This window comes from Crotalus tigris, unplaced genomic scaffold (genome assembly GCF_016545835.1).
Source record: "Crotalus tigris isolate CLP2741 ecotype Arizona unplaced genomic scaffold, ASM1654583v1 scf7180000017604.1628558, whole genome shotgun sequence".
NCBI lineage: Eukaryota > Metazoa > Chordata > Lepidosauria > Squamata > Viperidae > Crotalus > Crotalus tigris.
This window is the reverse complement of record NW_024096507.1, coordinates 698,961-721,333: the sequence shown is the minus strand read 5'-3', so window position 1 is coordinate 721,333 and position 22,373 is coordinate 698,961. Positions and strand designations below refer to the sequence as shown.

Below are 22,373 nucleotides of genomic sequence, written 5' to 3'. Positions count from 1 at the left end.
ACAAAGTTCAAATGTGTAATACTCTTCCTTTCATACTTCTTCAAAGTCCAATTTTTATTTTCATAGATTATCTCAGGGAATGCCATTAGTTGCAGTATTCATGGTATCTGAATATTTTTTCCAAGGCCTTTCGGGTTGCACTATCAAGTGCTAGTTGGGGCTTATTTCCTGATTGCTTGTTTCTTTACTATTGATGGTTGCTCCTAAAACATGGAAGCTATCCACTCCTTTAATACCTTCATTATCGATTTTAAGGCTGGTTTTGCTGAAGTGTGGTTTCTTGACCTGCATAAAAGTTTTACATAAGAACAATGAGATGTTCTGAGATTGCTATTTTTCTAAACATTCCACAGCTTACAGAGAGAGATAAGGAATGAGAATATTGTTCACGGCAACTATCTCTTTTGTGTAGCTTAATTGGCTGGGTCACACTTTGTTCAAGTAGATGGCTGGGTTTCCTTTGCTCTTCTCTTCATAATGTATGATGTGTTGCTGGGCTCAGGACCTTAACAAGCTCAATTGCTTTAACCAATACCTAGCTTTTCTCATTGGTGCTCTCTTCAACTAACTCCCTTTGTGTAACCCTGTGGTTCAGTCTAATCAAGTTTTTCCACTTCTTTTCAGCAGTTTCATGTAGATATTAAATGGATCTCAGCTTTGTAAGGTAGGCCAGACTAAGACCTAATATCATATAGGTCAGTTATGGTGAACCTTTTAGAGACTGAGTGCCCAAACTGCAACTCAGAACCAATTATGTATCATTGGATGCCGGGTGGGCATGGCCCATTGGGTGGGCATGGCTGCGGTGGTAACGGCAGACTGGGTGGGACTAAAAAATTCAATCAATCAATTCCAACTTTGCAAGATCTTTTTTTTTCCCACAAGAAGTTGAAATTGATTGATTGATTGAACCTTTTTTTTTCACATGGCGGCGGAGGCCTAAAGCAAAAAGGTTTTATAAAACACAGCTGAAGGCCTAGGACTGGGGCGATGGCGCACATGCCCACAGAGAGGGCTCTGCATGCCACCTGTGGCACATGTGCCATAGGTTCACCACCACGGCTCTAAGCTGACAGCTAAAGCTGACCAATTTGAACAGGGAAAAAACAATTAAGACTTTAAAAAAAAGACTGGAAACTTTATATGGACTTTTTGCTAAAGGTGAAAAAACAGAATGGATGATTTATAAATTAGAAAGGGTTAAAGAGGGAGGGGAAAGAATAAGATGGCAATTACCTGATAGAAAGGTAGAAGTCAAAATTCTATTCTTTTCTAATTCTTATCATTTTCATTTTTTAATATTTTATATATTTTTAATAATTTAATAATTCTAATATTTTGAATGAAAAAAAGATGTTGTTTGGACGTGTTTGCTCATGACTTAAGGATACTCACATCTTTCCTAACACCTCCCACTCTGTGCTGCTGCAAGGTGCTCTTGCATGAGCTAGTATTTAGACATTTTTGTTTTTTGCACGCCTATCTATTCCTGCAATTGCATGGAGAAATTGCCCAAATGTTTTGCTCATTCTAATACCAGAAGCAGATTAGTCTCCATATAAGTGGTTCAGATTAGTATCATGGGAAGAGAAAGTTATTAACTATTGAGCAAATTAAGTCACACCCTGCATTAAATGCTATGACTTCATGGTAGATAAAACCATACAAAGATTAGATTTCTGCTTTAATGTGTAAAAAAGATTGTTGCTAGTGCTTAGTCCCCATGAAAATCAGACTAGCTCAGCTCTGAGACATTTCTCATGGGTCCACCATGAATTGTGTAAATATGTGTGATGTAGATTCTATAACTATGATAATTATGACTTAAGAGGTGTGGCCCTTGTCAATGCAGGAAGTTTCTCCATCTGAGGTTAATCAGAACTCTGCTCACTGTATATATGAAGATGATATGTGGAAGATTCTAGACCAGATATGTCAAACACAAGGCCCGGTGGCCAGATGTGACCCGCGAAGTGGTTTCATGTGGCCGGGAGCCAATGTACAATTTTTTGGTGGCCATCTATGCTGAAACACATTCAGCCTTAGCTCCACAAGGCCATCTAGAACCAGCCCCTGCTGCGTTGGCCTCGCCCCCTGGGTGCATGCTGGGGAGGTGTCACCCTTTGTGAGGAATGAAGAAACAGACCATGCCTTGGCACTTGCCCTGGTCCCACCCCCTTCTGCCAGAGACCTTCAGATCTGTCCCACTCCTGCCCAGGCCCCCACAGGCATCCTTGATGGGAACGATGTAGAGCTGCCCATGCCCACCCAGTAGGCTGCACCCACTCCATCTATGCCCACCCAGTAGGCCACACCCAACTTGGCCACATCCACCCGGCTACCCAAGGGTAACCACAATGCTGATGCGGCCTTCAATGAAATTGAGTTTGACACCCTGTTCTAGACTGAATGAGTGATGTATCTTGAGAGCCACAGTAGATTTTAAATATGCAGACAAATATGCTTTTGTGTGAATATATGGAAATTCAAAGATCTTCTGGATGCATTTCACCAAAAAAACAAACAAACAAAAAAAACTATACACCAAGGCACTTTGCTTTAAGAGTACATCCAGTGATCATTTCCTATAACAATAGTGTGTAAAGGAGTGAATTGGACAGATATACAGAGAATTTTCTTCTGAGGTTAAATTAGTTAAAAAGTAAATTTATTTATTTATTTATTATATTTCTCTCCCACTTTCTGCCTATCAAGAACATGGACATTAAGACAGCTAACAACGTATTCAATAAAAGATACACAGTCAGATCTGAATAAATTTATCCTGATCAATAAACCCTGGGAAGGACAGATCTTCTTAAAAGAAAGCAACAGCCAGATATCCTTGTTCAGTTGAAATATTTGCCTGCAGAATTTCTTCTGACTTTGGGATTTAGAATTTGTGAATAATAAAGCTTGAATTCCAGTACTGAAAAGGCCCTTTCATGAGTAGGTGCCACTAAAAGGCAGAGCAATATCTCCTCCAAGGATCTCAGTGTATAAACAGGAGGCGAACAAGTCTTGCAGAAGGAATAAAGGAACATAAATAAAGGAATAAAGGAAGATTGCTAAAAATGGCCCTCTGAAAATGGGGAGAAAGTTCCAACCCTTTCCTACCACATGTGAGGTTGGTTTTCAATATCAAAAGGGGTCAAAGAGGAATGCCTGGCAGAAGCCTTGATCCAAACCATCTTGGTACATTTCTTCAGATTTGCTGCTGTCATTCCTCAAATTGGAAAAGTTGAATTCCGTCCCACTGATTTCAAAAGAAAGGAATATGATAAAATAGAAAGTGAAAACGTAGAAATATTATTCATTCCTCACTTCCATTCTACCAGCTCCTACACGATTTTGGATCTCTAAATTATTTTAATATTAGTCATTATGAAGACAACAGGATTGCTTGGTCTATTCTTCTTGTCTTAAACTGTATACTGTTAACTTTTATAGGGTATGTGTTTTTCTCATATTTTATATATTTACTTACCTCTACTTTTTTTTCCTACTAACTTTCACTCAATGGAATGAAATATCATTTTTTGGACAGGTTTTTTTTTTTCACAGAAGAAAATTTCAGAGAGTTTCATAGTTGGAGTACAGTGTTATTTCACTTATTTAGCAAATTTGAGATATTTAACAAAATTGTTTTGCTAATGAATGTGTTTCAGTGTTCAATCATCTTTCCAATTGATCAAGGCACCCTGACCTGGATTTTCAATTTTCTATTAAATCCTGAAAGAAGTCATCAAAAAGAAACTTCTATGGGCTTTTGCTAGCAAGGCTATTGTCACTAGTAAGCTTTTGTTTTTGAGAAATTAGTAAGAATTTTTTGTTCCTCTAAAGCAGTGGTTCTCAACCTTTCTAATGCCGCGACCCCATAATACAGTTCCCCATGTTGTGGTGACCCCCAACCACTTATACATCACCGGGTGCCAGGGGCGTGGCCAAAGAAAAGGGGGAAAAATGGCGGACAGCCTTGTTTGGCGACCCCCGTGAAATGGTCGTTTGACCCCAAATGGGGTCCCGACCCACAGGCTGAGAACCACTGCTCTAAAGAAATATGGAAAATAATCCACTCCATTTTTCTAACAACAACTTTCAATATTGGGCAGGTTTTAAAAGACAATTATGGCCCAAACTACCCATAATTCTTTAACTGACAATGTCAGGGACTCAATTTAGGTTCTTCTGTATGTTGCCAGTCATCATCAACCTTTTTTAATCAATGCATAGTTTTCAGTATTTTAACATTTGTAATAAACTTAGCAAATGTCCCTATACATAAATGGTTGCTCTTAAGTTGAGTATTACATTTTGGTATTTTTTTATTTATTTTTATTATTATTTTAGACCAACAAAACAAAACAAAACACAACAAACATTACACACATACACACGTAATATATCCTTTTTTGTTAATAGCAGTTTGTAACACTACTCTTCTATTCTTTACATTTCCCCCCTCTTTCTTCTTTGAAATATTTGTCCTTATTGCCCCATTGTTTATTATTTACATTTTTCTTCTTTCATATTCTACTACTTACTAGGAATCCAACATTATTCATTGTAGTAACACTCATATTTTTTATAAGACTCGACCGGAATTCCATCTAAGCATGGTGATCATATAAATATTCTCATATTATTTAGTGCATATACTGTTTTTACTCTAATACTATTTCCAACATTAAAATTCACCCCTTTTCATCCAAGTATATTTATTTAATTTTATTTTTCTTTGACATATATAATAATTCCTCCTTTCTTGTTTTATGCTAATATTGTGTATAATGTTTCTAAATTTTACTTTCTCTAGTAATTTGCTATAATCCTATTTTATGTAAACTTCCGAAAGATACATCACATTTACATCCAATTTCCTTAAATTGTTAAACGTCTAAACTCTTTTTCTTGATATATTTAATCCATTAATATTTATAGAAAAGAGCTTACTTACGTCTCCCATTTTTAACTTGATCTATTTTTTTGTTTTTATTTTGTTTTATACTTCTTGTGTCTATAAGTCTTCCTTTTGCTTCTCTTTCTAACCTTTCTCTTTCTTACATTTTGGTATTTTTAACCATTATATTTGTAATGAATTTAAGTTCTAAACTCAAGTGTGCCAAGCAGGATATCTAAATAGGATATCAAACATGCAGAGATTCATGCTTTAAAGTTGATAGCTTCAGATTTTGATCTCTGGTTTCTGATATATCCAAAAGATTTCCTTATTTTATAAAAAAAAAACAATTGGTTGTGCTGAAACTTGATTCAACTAATTAAAACATTGGGGAAACTAGTAGCATTAATGAACATTTGTCCACAGTTCTAAGGGCATCTTCATGTTCTGCCAGAGTTAAGTATTCATCTTCATTAAAATCAGCTTTCAATTTACCATTATATCATAGTTCAAATTATTATCTTAATTGTAACATCTACATGACATATATTTACTTTAAATGGGTTCATCATGTGCACATCTAGGTTGCTAAATCAAGTCCTTATATCAACTCTCAGGATGTGTAAGTGGTTTCCAAATTATCTACGTCAGTGCTTCAAGAGCACCTTTGGAAGCAATAGAAAATTGGTACCTAGCACGGATGATGTTACCTAGTTGTCTAATGCAGGGTTTTTCAACCTTTTCACCAACTGTACCACTTTTAGGCTATGGCAATATTCGAGTACCACCTAGCAAAGGTGTCAAAAACTTGATGACCAAAAAAACCAAAAAACCTGTTCAAAGTTGCAATTGTACTGAAATGACTTATGACCATTTTTCACACTTATGACCATTGCAGCATGCCCAGGATCATGTGATTTATATTTGGATACTTGGCAACTGATTCATATTTATGATGATTACAGGGTTCCAGGGTCCTATGATCCCTTTTTGCAACCTTTTCACAAGCAAAGTCAATGGCAGGGCTGCTAGTGGCCAAGTGCTAAGGCGGGACTTCCTTCCTTCCCTCCCTCCCTCCTTCCCTCCCTCCCTCTTTCTCATGCCCACCTCCTTCTGAAGGAAGAATTTGAACCCCCCCCCCATATTTTCCCTCTTCCATATATTAATCAAAAAAGGAAAAGCCTCCAGAGAAAGAAAAGTGAAGCTGCTGAGGGAACTAGCTTAAAAAGGCATATTCCCCTTTAAGAATTAGCTACTGGCTAGAAAGGAAAGTTAATGAGTGCAGCCGGCACTTAAGGAAGAAAAAAAATGTAGTAAGTTAAGGCAGCTTCCCCAAATGGCTCCATTCATAAGTAAAGGAATGCTACAGGCAAAATCCATTCAGGAGAAAAATACTTCAAAATCCCTTGCAGCAAAACTTACAGCTAACAATAGCAGAACAATAGAAGCTAACAGGAGACATCAGCCAAATAGAAATTGCCAAACACTCCTTAAGAACACAAAGCCCTCATTGCACAAATCCCAGAACTTCAAAGTCACAAAAGCACATAAGAATCCTTCCACTCTCCATCTCCCTCCCTCCCTCCCTCCCTGTCTTGCCTCCAGCTGATTTTATTTATTTATTTATTTATTTATTTATTTATTTATTTATGAGACTTATATACCGCTTTAAGTGCAAGCACTCTCTAAGCGGTGTACACCAGTAAGCAATGTATATATACATTTTACATTGCCCCCAACAATCTGGGTCCTCCTTTTACCTACCTCGGAAGGATGGAAGGCTGAGTCAACCTTGAGCCGGTGAGATTTGAACCGCTGACCTGCTGAACACAGCCAGCTAAAGTGGCCTGCAGTACTGCACTCTAACTGCTGCGCCACCTCGGCTCATGCTACCTTTCTTCATTCCTCCTGGAGGGCAACCCCTCCCCTGCTGCATTTCTTGCCTGTTTGTTGCTGCCAGCACAGGTGGCTGCCACAGAAGTTGTAGATCAGCTCATGGCCAGCCCTGCTTGGACTCCTTGATCTCCTCTCCTCTCCCTCTCCCCCTCCCCCTCCTCCTTCGGTGCAGCTAGAGCTGACTCCACATCTTCCTGAGGCTGCTTTTTTCCCCTCTCCCGCCCAAACTGCCTCCTTTATAGCTTCTCCTGTCTCTGCCCCCTCCTTCTCCTTTCTCATGGGGGAGGGTGAGCCAGAAGTGAGCCTGGGGTGAGGCTCAGCCTCAGCCACTCTGCAGCTCCAGAGGACTCTCTCACAGTAAGTCCTTGCCTGTGCTGGCTCTTTCCCTCCCCCACTACACTTGGCTAGCAGGGCTGCGTACCACCTGTCACCCGCTAATGTACCACAAGTGGTACGCGTACCACTGGTTGAAAAGCCCTGGTCTAATGAAATATCAGTAAGCAATCAACCAAGGTCCGAGAACATCAAGGACGCCATGCAACTTTGGGAATTGTTCTGAGAATTGGTGTTGGGAAATTGCTGATAGATACAGAGATAATATTTTTGCAATTGATTAGTGTTATTAGCTTGGAATAGAACCAATATTAAACAACATACAAATGATAGATAAAAGAGGAAGTAATGAAAAAGAAACTTGGAGTTTCAAATTGAGTTAATTAAACTCTTAAATATATCAAATTAAAACATATTTAGCTTATTTCATAATTCACATTAGAAATCTATTTTGCTTTATCATGATAGTTTTCATACGCTTTCAATTAAGTAAAAATACTCCCATATGTATAATAACTATGGCACATTCTTATACAAGAGCTAAATTAGGCTGACCAACTAAACCTCTCGTGTTCTCATTGGTAAGACTTTAATGAATAATTACTAATATTACTTCTGGTTTGGTAATATATTTATTAACTAGTAATTACTGATTACTAACTTATTAACTATTAAATACTGATATATTTTTTAAAAATACAATTGTACTGTAATGTTTTACTCTATCTTGTAATACCCACTAGAATTATTTTAAATAGTTGACCCTAGTTTGTAATATTACCCAGCTGATATTTATAATAACACACGGTTCTGTGAAAAGTATTCATCATCTTTTAAATTTTATAAGATGATAAAGTTCATGCAACAGAATGCAGCCAGTGATTTTCCCTCCTTGCTGCTCCTATCACACCCTCCCCCACCCAGCAGCAGCCCCTTACCTGCTTTCTGGCTTGGGACTTGCAATTTCCTGCTGACTTGTCCATTGATTTTCCTTTGGGGAATTTGACAGGTGTTGGAAATTATATCCATATGATGAAGGCTGAATATGGCAATGCTGAGGTGTGGTTGTGTGGTGGCACTGAAGCAATCATAACTTTGCAAATTTCAATCGCACATGAACAGTGGTGGGATTCAGCCAGTTCGCACCACTTCGGCAGAACCGGTAGCTATTTTTTTGTTGCCCAGGCCCAGACTGGACTTCCGGAAGCGGCATCCACACAGAGAACTGGTTGTTCACATATTTGAATCCCACCTCTGCACATGAGTAATGGGTCATGAATTTTGGACTCATTTTGTCAGCCCATTTGAGGTAGGTTGATTGAAAAATTGTAGCCCTATGATGCAATATTTACCAAATTGAATATTACAAACAGACAAATATACAAGTTTTAGTAGTATATAGATTAACAATATACCATCAGGCCTCTCAGGATGAATAGTACTCAAAATGCTACTGAGGAAAAAGTCAGGATCCTTTTGAGTACTAATGGTGTTTAAGAGGTTGGTGAGCTAGATTACAGCCTTCAGGACATCTTGTTGCAGAAGTTGATATGCAAAAAAAAAAAAAAAAATTAAAGCTGAAAAGACAGAATTACAGTGGCAACCTGGAACGTAAGAAGCATCAACATTAGGATGGTTACAGTGTTTTGCGATGTTCTATCAAGCAAAGTCAAAGGGGAAGCCAGATTCACTTAACAGTCATATCAATAACTTTACAATTGAAGTGATTCATTTAATAACTGTGGCAAGAAAGGTCATAAAATGGGGCAAAATTCACTCAACAAATGTCTCACTTAGCAACAGAAATTTTGGGCTCAGTTGTGGTCATAAGCCAAAGACTACTATGTAGATAGTCTTTATTTAGCAATCTCAATTGGGATCTTCAGGTCTGTCATTAAGTGAAGCGGTTGTTAAATGGAAAAACACATGATCAAGAATATGTTTATTTTCTATCTTTTAAAGTATAATGTGACAAAGAAATAATCTTCCAGTATAGGATAATAATACAGTTCTTAGAAAGAGAGGAAAAGAAAAAAAAATTTTTCTTGTACCCCAAAAAATATAAAAGTAAAATATAGTCTTTAAAATTTTGTTCTATTTTTATAGAATGCCTTTCTTCCCAAAGAATGTAGAAGCTGCCCTTTCAAGCCAAGGAAATAATTCTAACAAGGTTCTTTCAGGTACCAAAACCAAAACAGAATAGAGAGAATAGCAAAGCAAAGTCTCACCCAGATTCACCATGGGGGTTCTTACAGCTTAGATATTCTTTGACTTGCGGTTTAAAGCAGCAGGGTGATTGGCCATTTTACTGGCCGATCTTCTTCTCCGTCGGCTTTCAGAGATAGCTCAGACCGCTAAAGGAGCCGCCGCTCCTCATCAGCAGAGCAGAGCCTCCTCGACAGAAGTCGCACCCTCCAGGGCTACTTTGGATCCGCATAAAGGTCTGCCGGCGGAGGGAAAGCTAGCCGACGAGGAGACGAGTCTCCCCATACGACTAGAGACGCCGCGAAAAAAAGGAAATGGTTTCTGGAAAAGACCTTTTTTAATTTACTGAGGACATCTAGTGGCGGAAATTTAAAACTGCAACGTCTGGTTACTTGGTGTGAAGATGGAACAGATCTGACCTTCAAAACACTTTTGAAGAGAAAAGAGAAGCTGGGCAGCTGTGGGAACTGTGGGAGTGGATATTGCCTAAATTATATCAAATATGGCCTACTCAAAAAAAAAGAAAAGAAAAAAGAGACTCTTTTTAATTACTATCAAAATGGAGAAACCTCAGTCACAATTAAACTGTACACTTATATTGGAAAAGATCTATGAGGCTACTGCAGAAATATGTGCTACAATGAAAAAGTTTATACACAACTAAGATCCAGAAATTTCACTTCAAATGTTCAAACGGATGTCCAGTCTACATCTGACTATGGTATAAATCAAAACATACTAGAAGATGAATTAACAGAGATAAAAGAGGACTTATTCTAGCTTACAAACCTTCCATCTGCAACTTAGAGGAACTGAAGAAGCAAAGACTGATATTTCAAATTACAATAACGACTCTTCAAGGAGGAGAGAAATAGACGTCTAATGCAGAGGATGGGATTGCTATTATTTCAAAGGCTACTGCAAGCAACAAAGACAGATCTACTGGCTGAAAGGGAAGCATCCCTATGGAAACCTGCTTGGCACAGGAAAAAAGCCAGAATTAGACTGAAAAGAGAAATTTAAAATTGTGTAATGGATTTAAAGGCAATGTTTGAAGCAAGAAGTACTGGTGGTACTCGGATACTGCCATATCCTAAAAGTGGTACAATGGGTGAAAAGGTTGAAAAGCCCTGTGTTAGAGTATTTAGCATTTACAGGGTTAATGTTGTATCATTGAGAGAATTGTATGTTGGAATGTTTAGTATTTAAAGGGTTAAACGCTGTTTCCTTAAGAGGTGGCTTATGGGTAATGTAGTTCAGTGTTAGTCAGACCCATTTCTTATCCAGACCAGGGCTTTTCAACCTTTTCACCCATTGTACCACTTTTAGGACATGGCAGTATCCGAGTACCACCAGTCGCCTAGCAAGGTGTCAAAAACTTGATGACCAAAAAAAAAAAAAGGAAAAAAGTGATAAAGTACAGGTAGTCCTTGACTTACAACAGTTCGCTTAGTGACTGTTCAAAGTTACAATAGCATTGAAAAAGTGCCCCCCAAGCCATAGCCGAGCAAGACGCTTGCCCACCTGGCCGCGCTCTTCCTCCTGTCTGAGGTTTCCATTGTTGTGAGCATTTCTGTTGAGGATTGGAAGCAGGGGTGGGGTGAGGGGGTGTTTGGTTTTTATTCCCCCCATCTGCTGGGTGGTTGCAGCAGGTTTTGGTCACTTCACATGACCCTGGGACACTGTGACTACCATAAATATGAATCAGTTGCCAAGCATCTGAATGTAAATCACAAGACCCTGGAGATGCTGCAACATTCCAGCTGATTGGTGCTTCGTCTGGGCTCCAGCTACAGCCTGGCACTGATCCTGGTGCTTCCGCTGAGCCCTGACAGCCCTGCAGCTCCAGCCATCTCTCGCTTAGGCTTGTGCGGTGCTACCACCAGTTCAGCTCATTCTCCTCCCCCACTACTTTTCTAGGATGTTCGCGTACCACCTGCCAGGTGCAATGTACCACAGGTGGTACCCGTACACTGGTTGAAAAGCCCTGTATTAGATAAATACAGATAATGTAGCACTTGGATATAAAAGGGTGTGAATCAAAGTAGCTGCTGAGTGATATAATTCAGCTTTTGCTGCTTAATCTAAGTAGGTCTGAAGATTGAACTACCAAAGATTATTAAAACAGGAAGCTTGCTAAATATTTTTGCATTGTTAGTCACTGTAATAAATATATATCTACTGTTTAAATGACTGCTTGTACTCTGACTTGTTTTTTCTTTCTGTCAGACGAAGTAATATATCTTGGGGATACAGTTGGGATACTCATAGTAGTCATCTCCCTACAAAATATGTTGAGTAATACTTCAGTGATATAACATATGATTTATCATAGGATCAATTGTCATATTTCTGAATTTCTGGTACAGGTAATGCTCAACTTACAACTATTCATGTAATGACCATTCCAAGTTACAATGGCATTGAAAAAAGTGACTTTCGACTGTTTTCACATCATGACTATTGCAGCATATCAATGGTCATGTGAACAAAATTCAGACCTTTGTCAAGTATTTATGATGGTTGCAGTGTCCTAGGGTCATGTGATCACTTTTTGCAACCTTCTGAAAGCAACGTCAATCGGGAAGCCAGATTCACTTAACAATGGTGTTACTAAGTTAACACCTGCAGTGATTCATTTAACAACTGTGATAAGAAATATTTTAAAATGGGTCAAAACTCACTTAACAACTGTTTGGCTTAGCAATGAAAATTTTAGGGTCATCTGTAATCATAAGTTGAGGATTATCTGTAGTCCTTACTATGGTAAGAATTAGATGTGCTAGATATCATCTACCATTGGATAGAAATCAATTTGGTGACGCTGCTGATTTAAACAGTTGATTCAGTTGGATTATTTAAATTGTTGAACTGAGTTGTTTGGATTGAATAGTCAATTAAATTGTGTAAATACACAAATGTGACAATTCATTGAACCACCAAATTGATTTGAAAACATTTAATTCAATTTGAAACATGTAGTGATTAAATTCAAAATTACAATTCAAAGGCACAACTGAATTGAATTGCTTTCAAATAAAAACTTGTAAGCTAAGCTTTGTGCAGCATCCGCTTGGCTCATTTCAAAAGCTAAGCAGCATTGGGCCTAATTAATATTTGGATGAAAGACCACCTAAGAATCTTTCTGACCTTTCATAAGAGCTTAAAGAACTGGTTCTCCCAGCTGGCTTGGGGTTCCAATGGAGCACTTTTACTTGGGATGATTGATAGATTAACAAGACCCCACCTCCCGCCCTGTCATCCTATTCCCACCCTCCCCATCTTTTAATTGAAGTATTTGGATCTTCACAGTATTTTATTTATGGTGGGGGTTTTGGCTTTTGTAAAGTTTTATTTTTTAAGATTGTAAGCTTCCCAGAGTTATCCTGTGGTAAGATGGGCAGCCAATAAATTTTACAAATAAATAAATGTGGTGAACAAGCTTAGAAAAAAGAAGTTGGAGGGGGGAAATCCTAGAAAAAGGCAGTGGCAAAGCATTTCTGCAATACTGAAAGGAAACTACATGAATGGAACCATCAAGAATTAAGTTTTACTTAATTCTAAATTATAGTGGTGAAATGAATACTAGAGTAACCACTGTAAATTATAGCGTTGATATGAAGACATCCTGAGGATTTATTCCATTCATGTTAACAACAAATTTGTAGGTTAAGTATTCTTTAAACATTTGTATTTTGCATATAGTGGGATGGATCTTGACAGTCAAGCAGAAACCAAAGTGGATATTCTAAATAAACATATAATTGAATGTCAAAACATTCAAGGTGAATTTGATCCCTGTTCACCTTTGCTGTAAACTACAATTAAGCAAAATAGGACTTAACATGATGTGGGCATTCAGCTTGCTAGTCTTTCCAGATACTGCTGTCTATACCCAGTGTTCTACAAAATGGTGCCCTTTGGCCTACATTTTTATCCCAACTCATCCTTTTATAATTGTACAATTTCCTTAATTTCACATGCTAGGAAAATAATGCTTAGGATCATCCAATGTCGATTAGAACCTTACATGGAAAAAGAGTTGCCACATCTTCAAGCTGGCTTTAGAAAAGGCTGAGGAACTCAAGATATTATTGTTGATATATGCCGCACAACTGAGAAAGCCTAAGTATACTTCATTTTTTTAAGTATATTAGGAAGGCCTTGAAGACATGGTTCTGTCAGTGGGCCTGGGGAACCCAGAGTGGGATGGAGCCCATTAAACAACTGATATGAGTGTGTGTTGTTGCTGGGATGGGAGGGATGAGGGGTTATTTTATTATTTTTATTTTTTATTATTTTTATTTCTTTTATGTTGTTTTTATTTCCTGTAAACCACTTTGAGTTCCCTGTGAGCGAATAGGCGGCAATATAAATTTTCCAAATAAATGAATAAATGAATACATAAATAAATAAAAAATAGGTCAGTATGTGCTTCATTATGCCTTTGATTGTGTCAATCATGTAGTTATGGGGAGTGCTCAGAAAACTTGGGAATCCCAAAACATCACATTGTTCTTATGTGAAATCTTTATACAAGCTAAGAAGCTACAGTACAGACAGAACATGGCAGAACAGGCTAGCTCCAGATTGGAAAAGAAGTGCAACGTGGTTGTATAATCCCTTTATTTATTCAACCTATATGCTGAATATATATTAAGGGAGGATGGATTGGAAGATAAGTGTAGTTCTAAAATTGAAGGAAGAAATAGCAATACCTTGCACTATGCTGATAAGAAACACTTGACAGCCAAAAATGCAAAGGATGACTATGCAAAGAGCACAGTGAAAAATTGGGATTAAAATTAAATATAAAGACCAAACTAATAATAACAAGTAGAGCAACCAGTCTTTAAGAGCTGACCATGCAGATAACAAAATCAAGGTAGGTTTACTTTGAGCTATTTTCTTATGGTTGCTTCTTTCCCAGGTCCAAGAATTTTCCCAGTTTCAAGATTTTTATTTCCTGCTAATGTTTTTTCCATTCCTTTGTTATCTTTCTGTCTTTTGAATAATATAGTAAAAGTTTTAGAATTTCTACATATTTTTTTTCCTTTTGGATTATGCTTGTAAATTATAGGGTTCAATGCATAAACAAACATTTCTTTTTTCGTGGATTACTTTACCACAATAAAATAAAATAAATGCTGGGAATGAAATTAGTAACGGGAATTAAAATCCAGTACATAAGAAGAGCTTGTGTTTGCATGGCACACTGAAGCACAAGTCAGCCAACCATTTTTAGCCTAATATATCATGTGAACCTCACATAATTATTTTATGATTTGGTGTGTGATACAAACAGAGGAAAATATATTAGCTAAATAAACCGTGACTAAGCATGTCATGAAAACACAATTATTGGCAGTAGCCTTTCAGGCAGTACTCCCACCTCTAATTTGAGATGGTGGGAACTGAGCCTCATTCCTTCTGTGTGAAAATTAGTAAGCAGTGAATAATTGCATAACTCTTTTACCTCCATAATTAACAAGACATGAAAGGACAAGACAAAGAATAGGAACATTTCATATTAATACTTATGCTAATAAACCCAAAGAGAAAATAAATTCTTGTGCTTCGAAAATAGGGGGAATGAAATCCAGTTTTATTTACTTAAATAATTTTTATTTATTTAAAGTGCAGGAGGATTCATAGTAAATTAAATTAAAATTGCAGTATTTGAAACAGCTAATTGAAATTGCTTATAATACAGAGAGCGGATAACTGCTTTTTGCACTGATGAAAAAAAAAAAACCCAAATCTTAAGGAAAAAGAATTTAAATTCAGGCACAAATGTTTCCAGCAGCTCCTTCTGATGTTGCTATAATTTAATGTTGGGGTCTCTTCCAAGATGAAAGATTTTGATACAAAGGAGCCTACTTCTGATTTTGGATGGCCACCCATCTGAGAAAGTGGTGTGTACTCTGAAGATTTGAGCAAAGGTACTCTGTACAACTTTTTGTAAAAAAAAAAAAAAAAAGACAGCAATGCCACTAACTGGAATCCAGCAGCCTATATTAGAAACGCCAGCCTTCAGCTCACTACAGGCAGTCCTCGACTTATGACCATAATTGAGTCCAAATTTTCTATTGTTAAGCATGACTGTTGTTAAGTGAGTTTTGCCCAATTTTATGATCTTTCTTGGTATAGTTGTTAAGTGAATCACTGCAGTTAAACTAGTAACATGGTTAACTGAATGTAGCTTATCCATTGCCTTTGCTTGACAGAAGGTTGTAAAAGATGATCACATGACCATGGGACACCGCAACCATTATAAATACATGCCAGCTGCCAAGCATATGGATTTTCATAGGGTTGCTGCAACGGTCATGTGAAAAACGGTCAAAGATGAAATTTCAATATCATTGTAACTTTGAATAGTCACTAAAAGAATAGTTGGAAGTCAAGGACTACCTGTATTGGGAATAATGGCTCCAACCTGGACTCCTTGCACTCATATGTTGAATCCCATATGTAATGTGAGCACTTGGCTCATTGAGCTTAGATCACCCAACTATGTTTTCATGGCATCTGCTTCTAGGTTGGTGACTGAGCTGCTATCTGTGTGCTACTTCAGTTTAGGATTGTTTCTCAGACAAATTATCATGCTTTTGTAGGCAATGTTGATGTGTGTTCAGGGGCTTGCACACCCTTGCCTTTCCTTGTTATTGCTTGCCAAATCAAACTTAGCCACTTGAAATGCAATTCCATGGGTATGTCTGGAACTGGACAGTGTACTCCCAAACAGCAATAGCATAGACTTCAAAGAACATGCAGTGAAAAGAGGCTTTGTGGTGTGCAATAGGTACTAATGTAAAACCAGCAACTGCAACTATAACTTTGACAACTTTCCACCTGGCTGAATGAACTGGAGACGCAACCATCACACCTTGACAGCATATTCTGAAAAGGGATTGAAATGTCCCATTGTTGTGCCAGAGATGTTCTGCAGGACTCTTGTCCAACTCCCAGTCTTTTTAACACGATGCAAGCCCTACACAAGTCTCTGTGTGGAAAACCTCCCATTAGCAATTGAGAGGGCTTGTGATCAACCACCTGGATCATGTTTCTTGTATAATAGTAGAACTCTCTGCTAGACAATTTCAAAAAGTTGAGCAGGCAGTTCCAACCATGTTTGAGGACTAGGTGAAAGCCTAGAGACTGCCAACTGATTTATGCAAGAACTGCTCAGGATAGCATCCTTTAGGTGAATACATTTGCTTCTGACTTTTAGCTCATTTACTTATTAAATCAATTTATATGGCTGTCCTTCTCACAAATGTGACCCTGGGAAGCTAACAACACATTTAAAAAAGACTGATAAAATTAAAAAAAACAATGGTCATTGAGGTTGAATCCAACAAGACAATAAACAGAAGCCACTCACCAAGCCATCTAACCTCCCAACCTCCAAACTGGATCTCATCACTTTTTCAGCATTTAAGGAGGCCATCAGGGTCAGGGCCAGTTTGATCTCAGGGTGTTCCAAATGGCAGACTTGCTCAGGATTTGGCCTAGAATGAAGTGGTGCTGTTTGACAAATACCAGGAAGACTTACTGATGATTACTGAATGAATGGGCCCAAACTGTCTGCTTGGCCATACTGCAGGAACTCATCCAACTCTGCCTGCACACTAACAGGATTTCTAGCAATGCAATACCAGTGCCCATACTGGCAAGATTCCCAAGTGATTTCTATAAGCAATCTCTTCTGTGACTGATCCATTTCCCTCTCCTTGCAGAGCAGATTAGAGGAAGGAATTACAAAACAGTAAGCAGGCACACAATGGGGAATACATTGGGCTGTTTGTGTAGTGTGCTCATGGCTGCTGGCACCAGTCCATTGCTTTCATTGGCCATTTGTGTACTCTCTTGTAATTCCTGCCTCTCCAATGAATATAAATACAAGTAATTCCATTCTTGTTAATTACCTGATTCTACCAGTAGCCATCTGAAGCAGTTTCACCAAGAATCAGATGATGGACGTCCCAGTCTTAAATGGCCACCAGTCTGAGAATTCACTGCATATTCTAGAGTGGGGCCCCCAACTTTGGCCACTTTGACTTGTGGACTTCAACTCCCAGAATTCTTCAGCCAGTCATGCTGGCTGAGGAATTCTGGGAGTTGAAGTCCACAAGTCATAAAGTGGCCAAGATTGGGGACCCATTCTAGAGCTTTCACGATACCTGTGCCTTGTACCATGACTGGACTATGTTGATCTGTGCTGTTTGGTTTTGGCCTCTTTCTTATACAAACTGTTTTGTACGTATTACTGGTGCACATTCTCCCTGTTGTTACCCACAAAACCAAAGTAAACAGCTTGAAAATTAATGTGTGTGAATTTGGCCTGAAATAGGACAAATTTCCTGTGTGACAAGTTCATATATGCTTATTTTGTTTTTGAAAATTGATTTATTTTTTGCTTTGGCAGTTTCTCATATCCACCTCTCTGCAAACTAATTCTTCATTCAACTATGTTGCAGATTAGATTATAAATTATCAGCAATTTCCAATGTACTTTGCATATAGAAAAACTCTACGACAGAAACCTTTACATGTCAAACATGGTTTTCCAGCCTTTCATGTTACTCCTAAGAGGCTTCCTATTTATCAGTTTCCCCATTTTTCTCATAGATAAGCAGTTTTCCCCACAGATAGAGATTCTGCTCACATAACTGCTCCAGTAAGGCATTATAAGAATAAAATGGTATGATCATAGATACTTTAGCCGTATTCAAATTCAAAATCAATAATTCAAAAAGTAGTAGATAGCTTTAATTAGTCCTGTTTATTGCAAAAGGAAGGTAATCTATTCACACTTTTTCTGCCCATTTCAAATCTCGTTAAAAAAAATCATTTTGATGGAATTTAACTGAAATTTTATTTTGCTGGAAAAGGAATTATTCTGTTAATTCTGTTATCTCTAGTTGCATGATACAACTGATTTGAGTTTGGTTTAATGTTAAACCAAAACAATTGATGTTATGACACACATAACCTCACCCATGATCCAGTTAAAATGTTGAACAGGATAATGTCTGAGAATGCTTTTTTGTCACTTGTTAATTGAACTTCTGCTCTAAAGAACTTCAAGGGACACACTGGATTTGGAGAAAAGATTTGCATACTCCACAGAACACCTGGGCATTTTACAGCCCCCAGGCCACAACTGGCCCTTTGGCTATGCCTGTCTGGGGTAAATTGGAAATCATATATAAATAACTGCACAGCAGGGGGTGGGAAAAGAAGCTGAGTTAGCTCGAGCTCTGTGAAATTGCTGTGCGCTCCTTCAGTTAGCTGGTGGCTGCAGGAGGGCGAGGAAAGTGATTTTCTGTACCTGCGCAGTGTTTGTTCCTGGGAAACGTGAGGAGTTGAGGTGACAGAGTTTGAAAACATCAAATCAGGTTACATTGATTTGGCCCTCCATCACAATCCCACCTTGATTTGTTTAGCACTAGATAAGACAAACAGGAACTTGGGTAGGCGTTCAAGATAAGGCTATTAATACCCTATTAAAATGAAGTAGCAATCCTGGAATCCCTATTGTCTGTTTCATGACCTCGTCTACTTCAAAGGGACAGTCATGTTCTTAGATTTCCTGTAGAGAAAGAACTGAAAATAAGGCTGTTTTATTGGGAGACTATTGTTTCTAACATTGCAAAGCAGTTTTTCAAGTATCTTGAAAAGAATTTTGACACAAGTTTCCACTGTGTTTGTTTTGATTAACTGTGAGATAGAAAGATGTGCCCTGATGGTACCCTGATCTCTTCCATGTTGACCAAATCAGGTTGGTTCATCCACCTTTAGGGATGTATCCCACTGGAGAAACATGTCAATGAAAGCCTCATACCAACAGTAGGAACATATCTAAAATACTTGTCAAAGCCAATTTAAATTGTGGGTTAAAAATATATGTGAATAAACCATTTTCCTAGTTTTAATATATACTGTATTTATAGTTCTGTCAGTCTCATTAGGTAAACCAGATCAGAAAATCAATCCACAAGAAGGCTAAAATTACTTGAAATTGACTGTAATGATAGAAACTTGCAAGTCTTATTGTACTCTACAGGCAACGTTCTTGCTTATCTCTGTCAAGATCATCTCCCATACTGCAAGTTCTGACATAAGGAATCCTCTTCCCCAACAAGCAAATGTGTACTAGATATTTAATGTAAGCAAGTTCTAGTAAAGGAAATGAATGAAAATACTAGCTCTGCCTCTCTCATTTGCCCCACTAGCAGACAGCAGGACATTTTTTCTTTTGGCAGTGATGAGTAGCACTTTTTCACGATATAATTTCTGGTGGAAAACATGTCCTGTCAATTTGAAATCATGGAATTATTACTGAGACATGTATTGTTTTGAAACATACCAATTGATGTTAAAACATGCAATACCCTGAGAACTTTGTAAGACAGAAACATTTAAGCTTTTAAATACTATGGGAACTGTACATGCGAACAGTGTATAGCAGAGTTCCCCAAGCTTTCTGGCTTTGCAGATTGGTGGGGGAGAGGGGATGGTTCTGTACAAGCAGCTGTAATGCACGGGCGCACAGCTCCATTTGCGAAAGCACTGCAAGTGCACCTGCTGCTCACGCAAATGGACTGCACATGCAGTTCTCGCCTGCTACTCAAGCAAATGGGGGATGGGTGTGGGCTCGCCTGCTGCTTCCACAGCTCAGTTACAAAAAGGTCATGGCCCAGTAGTAGGCAGCGGCCTGGGGGTTAGAGACCCCTCATGTATAGCACCTAACATATAGTCTAAAAGTAGGAAAATAACTTACAGAATATGTTGTTAAAGCAACTAAGAGATAACAATAGTTAACTAAGATATTCATTCAGGAAAATCTGAATAAACGTATTTTACTATATTTACTCTACTGTCTTTGGAAATTGTAGTTCAATAGCATCTGGAAAGCTATATATTAACAGAATAACAGAGTTGGAAGGGACTTGAAGGTCTTCTAGTCCAACCTCCTGTTCAGGCACGAAACCCTATACCATTTCAGACAAATGGTTGTCCAATCTCTTCTTAAAAACTTCCAGACGAAAGACATTCCATTGACTAATTGTTTCAACTCAGGAAATTTCTTCTTAGTTCTAGGTTGTTTTTCTTGATCAGTTTCCATCCATTGCTTCTTGTCCTGCCCTCAGGTGCTTTGGAGAATCGCTTGAGTCTATCTTCTTTGTGGCAGCAGCTGATATATTGGAACACTGCTATCATGTCACCCCTAGTTCTTCTTGTCATTAAATTAGACATACCCAACTAGGATTCCAATTTTTTATATTGATTGCATTGATGCAATTGAGAACAGAAATAATGGTAACAACTTTATTATATGTCAGTAACTGTGCAATGTACTGTATGTCAGATACTAGTGCCAAAAAAAGCACTTTTGTCAATTTTTTTTCAACAGTATCTGACTAGATTAAGAGGCTTAGGTCCTAGAATCTTTTCTATCTAAAAACATTCTGTTATGTGAACTGAATAGCAAACAGATTTATTGGATTGCCATTAAGACAGAGGCAAATAGTTACATTTTTCTATAAATTTCTTATAAATTTTTGTCATTCTTAATTTGACAATTAACTGAAATATCCATTATTTGTCTTAAACGAAGATGTTCAGCTTTTATTCATATTCTATATATCCAACCATAAAAATAGTACATATACACAGTGCACCTCTGTATAAGAAATCCTAAGACAAAGATTTTGTCATATGAATGAGTATCAATGGAACTGAGGTCTACTGAAGAACAAAACATGAGCAGGTCCATTGTATTTTTACAGAAGAAAGCAACACACACAAAGAAATGCCTTCTTACTTCACTGTAAATGAAGATGCAAATATGTTGTTGGGTAAAATTTACCAAAGACAAAATAGAAAAAGGAAAAGTATTCATGAAATCTTAATGTTAAGAACCTGAAAGGCATAGCTGTGTCTGATCCTGATAGTCAATGTCCTTCATTAAAAAAATGTGGTGTAATTTATCATATTTACGTTAACAGTCATGTAAGAATTCATCCAGCCTCATTATCGCTGCTGCTCCATGCGTCTTCATATGCAGAATTTAAGCATTGCTTAGAGGGCAACTAAAAAATAATTAAAAAAGGGATTACAGTCATGGAAAATTAACTTGTGAATGGATTCTGTCTCTATAAATTCCCACGACTGCCAGCACTGGAAATAATTCTGCTATATTATTGTGTAGCTCTATAGAAATAATTGTATATAAAGACAGGTTTATGACCAAGATTGTAGGAACTACTCATTTGAGTTAGCTGAAAGTAAAGTCCTTTTCTTAAGAACAGCAGCTAAGAAGCTAGAAACAAGTCATGCTTCAGCCAATATTTTCCATTCTGTATGTGTTTTATCTCATACCTTAGTTTTTTCAGCATACTGAAAGGATAAGAAATAGAAGCAATGCCCTTGTCTGGAATGTAAAGAACACACATTTCTAAATATTGAGTCTGTCTCCCTTGCCTTAGTACAAATATAATGAACCCATAGAATCAAGCCAATCACACCTCAAAATCAGTACGAGACAACAATCTGGCATAAGCAGCTATAATTAGCCATCACTCCATCAGTGACATGTCCTTGCTTCTTACTAGAAAAGCAGACAAGCATTTCTTCCTTTCATGTCCTTATCTATAAATTCTCCAGTTCTAGCTTGCTATAGTTAAAGTTATTTACCTTTTCAGCACGAGTATCATCAGGTTCTCGTTCCTTTAAATATGGCACCCAGGCAAGAATATTGCCATCTCTGCCACTGCTATAAAGTTCCTGCCATTAAGAAACAAACAAAATAATATTAAGTATTACTGAATAAGAAAGAGGATAGTCTGACACTATCCTTGCATCTGGGCACCTCAGCATGCCACATCAGCAACTTCAATTAGGCTGACAGGAAAATATTATTCAGAAATAAGCTCCAATAAGCTCCATAATAAGCACATTTGGTGCTATCCTAAGTTACTTCTGTACAAAGCAAAAAATAACTAAGAGGATTGGTTTAATCCAGAAACCA

At 37.7% G+C, this 22,373-nt stretch overlaps 1 protein-coding gene across 3 annotated transcripts in view; it reads right to left on the bottom strand.

The window, feature by feature from the left end:
• Positions 1-17,528: 17,528 nt before the first annotated feature.
• The window catches only part of ERCC8 (ERCC excision repair 8, CSA ubiquitin ligase complex subunit), a 34,219-nt gene continuing 29,374 nt past the window's right edge, over positions 17,529-22,373 (bottom strand). For all 3 annotated transcript variants that reach the window (XM_039320019.1, XM_039320026.1, XM_039320037.1), the window contains 2 exons: positions 22,040-22,129; positions 17,529-21,435 (listed from right to left, as the gene is read on the bottom strand). In XM_039320019.1, the coding sequence (XP_039175953.1) occupies positions 21,364-21,435; positions 22,040-22,129 (162 nt within the window). In that variant the 3' untranslated portion in view covers positions 17,529-21,363. The remainder of the gene's footprint in view (positions 21,436-22,039; positions 22,130-22,373) is intronic.